The sequence below is a fragment of the Primulina huaijiensis genome, chromosome 11 (genome assembly GCF_012295235.1).
Source record: "Primulina huaijiensis isolate GDHJ02 chromosome 11, ASM1229523v2, whole genome shotgun sequence".
In the NCBI taxonomy this organism is placed as follows: domain Eukaryota; kingdom Viridiplantae; phylum Streptophyta; class Magnoliopsida; order Lamiales; family Gesneriaceae; genus Primulina; species Primulina huaijiensis.
Window position 1 is genome coordinate 11,434,186 of NC_133316.1, and position 5,878 is coordinate 11,440,063.

Consider the following 5,878-nt stretch of genomic DNA (forward strand, 5'->3'; position numbering starts at 1 on the left):
TGCAGCAACGACCCCGATCAAAGTCCAACGAATCCCTCAACGCCAAGTAAGTATGTATGACGTGCAAGAAAATATTTTAAAGTTTTTAAGGTATGCTAAATGTCTTGTGACCAAATTATGTTTAGGATTGGAAAGCGTTAAATTATGAACGGGGACCAATCCGCCCGTTAAATTATGAACGGGTTTAGATCGAGAATGGAAAGCGTTAAATTATGAACGTGGACCAATCATCCCGTTAAATTATGAACGGGGATCTCATGTATGTGGCAGTGGATACGTCCCTGTCATCCCTGTACTGTGGTTAGTCTGATCAGGCGGCTATGTTATGGGTCACTTGCTTTGAAACATATCTCTACGAAAAATGATGAAGTTATGTATGTTCAAGTATGTTCAAGTATGTAAGCATGTTAAGAAAGTTTATGTTGACGGCACGTCTAATTATGTACGTACGTATGTTCAAGTTCATTTTGCAAGTTCAAGTTTCAAGTATGTATGTCCTATTTTAAAGTTGCATGTGATTTTATTATGTATTACTTGCTATTCTAGTTTATACGTGTTGAGTCTTTAGACTCACTAGACTTGATCGACGCAGGTGAGGATGTCTATGAGGAGATAGGAGGTGGAGACCAAGGAGCAGGCTTGGACTGAGCGGGAGGCTAAACCCGAGGACCGCCCACGTCATTTTTAATATTTTTATTCAAGTTTAAATTCACTCTGATTTATGTTTTGATGCGAGATGGGTTGAACAAGCTTTTCTTTTAACAACATTTTTATTGGTGATGGGTGACTCCAAAGATATTTTATGAATGATGAGTTGACGACCGTATGGATGTGTAAATTTAAGAAAAATTTTAATTTTTCCGCAAATTTTAAGTAGAAAAAGTACGGTACGTCACAAATAGGCTCCGGAGCTCAGCCTCTCGATCACTTTGAAGGGACCCTCCCACTTTGGGTCCAATTTTCCCCTCTGCTCTTCTTGCACCTTCCTCAGAACCAAGTCACCTACCTGAAAACTTCTCTGCACGACTCTTCGATTATAAGATTGTGCAACCCGGTTTTTATAAGCTTCCAGTTGAATGCTTGCAGCCTCTCTCTTTTCTTCCAAAAGATCAAGGTCAGTAGCGCGTTTCGCGCCATTGTCCTCGTCATAGAACATTATCCTTGTCGATTCAAAACCAATCTCAGCCGGGAGCACTGCCTCATTACCGTAGATCACATTGAAATGAGTTTCCTTGATTCCTTCTTTCGGAGTGGTTCGGTAAGCCCATAAGACACTTGGTAATTCATCCACCCAATTTCCCTTAGCATTGCCAAGTCGAGCCTTCAGACCCTGTACCAGCGTCCGATTAGTCACCTCCACCTGCCCATTACTCTGAGGGTAAGCTACAGATGTAAAGACCTGTTGGATCTTCATCTCTTTGCACCAGGCTTGGATCTTAGCCCCCTGGAACTGTCTCCCATTATCAGATATCAATCTTCTAGGCACCCGATACATGCACACTATATTCTTCCACAAGAATTTCAGGACGTCATTCTAAGTGATTCTGGACAACGGTTCTGCCTCCACCCACTTTGAGAAATAATCGACTGCTACCAAAAGAAATTTCTTCTGAGCAGGAGCTATAGGAAAAGGTCCTACAATATCCATTCCTCACTGGTCAAAAAGACAGGCGGCTATGACAGCCTTCATCATTGCGGCCGGCCGGTGATGCAACCTGGCATGACGTTGACAACTATCGCAAGACATCACCAACTCTTGAGCATCATGCAGTACTGAGGGCCAAGTATAACCGGCGAGCAGTGCTTTCCTCGCCAATGCATAAGCTCCTAAATGATTTCCACAACATCCCTCATGAACTTCTCGGAGCACATAATCAGCCTCTTGATAACTCAAACACCGAAGAAGCGGCCCTGCAAAAGACGTTCTGTACAACACTTCTCCGATCATCACATAACGTGAACACCTTCTCTTCAACTTACGAGCTTCTCTGGGGTCAACAGGAAGTTTTCCCTCATTCAAGTAATCAATTATAATGGTTCTCCAATTCTCTTCTTCTTGCTCAACTGCAAGTGAACTCGTGTGAGGTGTGAGTTCAACCTGAAATACCACATCTCTCGTCTTCCAACTTCCCATTGTTCCAGCCATTTTGGCTAGCGTGTCCGCCTTTTCATTTTCTTTCCTGGGAATCTGTTCAAAGGTAATCTCTGTGAATTTCTCTATGATTCTGTCCACTTCTTGAGCATACTCAATAAGTTTCTAATCTTTCACCTCATACATTCCCTTCATCTACTGGGCTACCAACCGTGAGTCAGAAAAAATAAGTACCCGGGTAGCCCCCATGTTTCTGGCTGCTCGCAGTCCTGCCAACACAGCCTCATATTCTGCCTCATTGTTGGATGCTCGAAAATCCAACCTAACTGCTAACTTCACTTCCTCCCCAGCTGGCGAAATCAATACTACCCCCACCTCACTTCCATCCTTAGAAGATGAACCATCAACATATACCTTCCAAGGGTCTTCATTTTCAATATGCACGGTTTCAGCCAGAAAATCGGCTAATGCTTGTGCTTTAATAGATGTTCTCGGCTCATACTGGATGTCATACTCTCCTAGCTCAGTAGTCCACTTGATCAAGCGGCCAGAAATATCCGAATAAGTTAAGATTCTGCCCAATGGACTGTTAGTGAGCACCACGATTGGATGAGATAGGAAACAGGGCCTCAAGCGCCTTGCTGTCATCACCAAAGCCAAAGCCAATTTTTCCAACCCTGAGTATCGGATCTCTGCCCCTTTGAGCGCATGCGAAACATAGTACACCAGCTGTTGAACTGATCCATCTAGCTTGACGAGGACTGAACTCACAGCCCCTTCAGTGGCAGATAAATATACCCACAAAGGCTCTCTCGCTGCCGGTTTGGCCAGGACAGGAAGCTCGGCAAGGTAATCCTTCAATTTTGTGAAAGCCTTCTCGCAATCCGGCTCCCATTCAAATTTTTTCGCCTTTCGCAATGTCCGAAAGAAGGGTAAACTTCTGTGGGCGGACCTCAAGATAAAACATGCCAGCGCAGCAATCCTCCCAGTCAACTGGTGAACATCTTTGGGCCCCTGGGGAGAAACCATATCTTGGATAGCTTGAACTTTCTCGGGGTTAGCCTCAATCCCCCTCTCTGTCACCATATAGCCTAGAAACTTCCCACTCTTCACCCCAAATACACATTTCTGAGGGTTCAACTTCAGCCCATAGGACCTGAGGGTGGAAAAGGTCTCCACTAAATCAGGTATGAGCTGGGATGAATCCTTAGACTTCACCATGATGTCATCCACATACACTTCGACATTCCTCCCCACCTGCTGAGAAAAAACTCTATCCATCAACCGCTGATACGTGGCTCCGGCATTTTTGAGTCCGAAGGGCATGACCATGTAACAGAAAGTTCCTTCAGAGGTGATGAAACTCACTTTATCTTGGTCCTCCACAGCCAAGGGGATTTGATGGTAGCCCTGGTAAGCGTCCAGCATGCACAAATACTGATGTCCGGCTGTGGATTCAACCAACTGATCTATCCGAGGCAAAGGATAACAATCTTTAGGACATGCCTTGTTAAGATCTCTGAAGTCCGCACACATCCTCCACTTCCCTGAACTCTTTGGAACAAGAACGACATTCGAGAGCCAAGTAGGAAACTGTACCTCTCGAATGTGCCCAGCATTGAGCAACTCTCCTACCTCCTTCTTTATAACTATATCTTTCTCGGGCCCAAAGTGTCTTTTCTTCTGCTTCACGGGACGAGAATTTGGGAAGATGTTTAATCGGTGCTCGGCTACATCTGGGCTTGTCCCTGTGAGCTCTTGAGCTGACCAAGCGAACCCGCTGAGATTAGCCTGTAAACAAGTAATGAGTTTTTCCCTGACCTCTGGGTCAAGGTCAGGGGCTATTCTTAACGTCTTCTTATCGGGCCCCAATGTCACAATCTCCGGCTTCTCATCAATCACCTCATGAACCTCCCTCACTACTACGGGCAACCCGCTTCGCCCCCTTCTAATCATATTGACCTCCACACGCGCCCTCTTCCCCTCTTCTTTCACAATCCCCTCATAACACCGACGCGTGACAACACTCCAACCTCCTTCCGCACAGGAAATTTCAACTTCTGATGATATGTGGATGCTACAGCTCTGAAACCCTTTAGGGCTGGCCGCCCCAGAATTCCATTGTAAGCGGATGGGGTGTCCACCAAAGTAAATGTCGTCATCTTTCTTACCCGCCGAGGCTCATGTCCCAAAGATAGAGGAAGGACAATTTGACCGAGCGGCGGGATGGCATGTCCTGCAAATCCATATAGAGGAGTAGAGATCGGCTCAAACTCAAATCCCTCCACCTTCATCTGATCCAGAGTGCTCTGGAACAGGATATTAACAGAGCTTCCATTATAAATAAAAATCCGTGCAACATCATAATTGGCAACGGTGGCCGTCACCACCAAGGCATTGTTATGTGGAGCCATAATACCTCGGAGGTCATCTGGTCCAAAACTAATGACAGGATCCTGGGGTAGGTTCGCACCCCTAGATATCTCGAACTTCTCCAACCTCCTCCCATGCGCTTTCCGCGCTCGCCACCCCCCGAGATCATATGAATCAATCCTCTCGTAGGGTGGTTGTCCTCATCCGCTCCCCTCCTCGGTTTAACGGGCTCTCAAGGGACATCCTGACCTCGACTTGCTCTCCTCGGCTCCTCCACCCTCTGATTTATCCATGGAAGGCCTCGACCCCACCCAGAAGACGGGCGAGATATCAGTTCCCTCCCGGACGAGGATTCTTCCTGTCAATCCCGCGGCGGAGGGCGAGCACTGCTCTCAACCCTCTGCGACTTCTCCTCCCTCTCCCCCGACTCCCTCACCTCCATCACTTTATCCCGACTCCTATTCAGAGGAACATGTGATGAGAACTGTCCTCTACTTCTGGTTCTGTCCTCCTCCCTCTCACCTGTACCTCTCTTATTACTACCTCTCTCGGCTCCCTCCACCCTACTTCCCCCGGGCCGATTCTCCATCCTTCTGTACCACCGTACCGTTGAGCATCTTCCAAGTTTATATATTTCTCAGCTCGAGCCAACAGATCATCATAGCTCGACGGAGGCTTCTTCACCAGCAACTTAAAAAACTCTCCTCCCCTCAGTCCTTGTGTAAAGGCACTTATTATGATGTCGGGGTTAGCCTCTGGTATTTCCAGTGCTGCACTGTTAAGGCGCAGGACAAATTCCCGCAAAGTTTCAGCCTCTTGCTGCTTCATTACGAATAGGCTCAAATAATTAATCTGGTGACTCTTGCTGCTGGCAAATCGGTGCAAGAAAGCTGTAGAAAAATCATCGAATGATTGTATGGAGTTAGGCTGCAGGGTATTAAACCATTGTTGGGCTGACCTCACCAACGTGCCCAGAAACACCCTGCACCTGACTCTGTTGGAATACTGGTGCAACAGAGCTGCATTCTCAAATCTCCCCAAGTGTTCCTCGGGGTCAGTATGCCCATCATATTCGCCAATGTTTGATTGTCGGAAATTTGGAGGAAGCCCCTCTTCCAAGATGGCTAGTGAAAAAGGGCTCCCTCTCTTGGGTACCCGCGCCATGCTTCATACCTGCTCCCTCAACCTCCGTATTTCCTTCCACATCTCCCCCATCTCACTAATCTCCCCACTCTGGAGGGGTTGCGTCTCCTCCACCCTACTCTGATGCACTTCAACATTCTCCTCACGCTCCTGACGGGCAGCCTGCTCCACTACAAACATAGACTCCTGATTCCTTTTCATGGCCTCATCCACTGTCCGAGTGATGAATTGGCTCAACTGCTCCATGGTCAAGTTCCCCACATTCTCATT

The 5,878-nt window shown here is 47.0% G+C and overlaps 1 protein-coding gene across 1 annotated transcript; it reads right to left on the minus strand.

Annotated features, from left to right (window-relative positions):
- Nucleotides 1–1,651: 1,651 nt before the first annotated feature.
- LOC140988382 (uncharacterized) lies at nt 1,652–5,629 on the minus strand. The gene is made up of 4 exons (XM_073457402.1): nt 4,988–5,629; nt 4,264–4,401; nt 2,327–4,177; nt 1,652–2,188 (listed from the first exon to the last, which is right to left on the minus strand). The coding sequence occupies exons 1-4, from the start codon at nt 5,627–5,629 to the stop codon at nt 1,652–1,654; spliced, it is 3,168 nt and encodes a 1,055-aa protein (XP_073313503.1).
- Nucleotides 5,630–5,878: the final 249 nt, after the last annotated feature.

What these genes read in the sequence shown, in the direction of transcription:
- LOC140988382 (XM_073457402.1), bottom strand. Translation starts at nt 5,629, where the DNA reads ATGGCGCGGGTACCCAAGAGAGGGAGCCCTTTTTCACTAGCCATCTTG. An exon ending in TAGTAATAAGAGAGGTACAG is followed by an intron (nt 4,402 to 4,987) that starts GTGAGAGGGAGG and finishes ATCCTGTTCCAG; the next exon opens with AGCACTCTGGATCAGATGAA. An exon ending in TGGGACATGAGCCTCGGCGG is followed by an intron (nt 4,178 to 4,263) that starts GTAAGAAAGATG and finishes AAAGGGTTTCAG; the next exon opens with AGCTGTAGCATCCACATATC.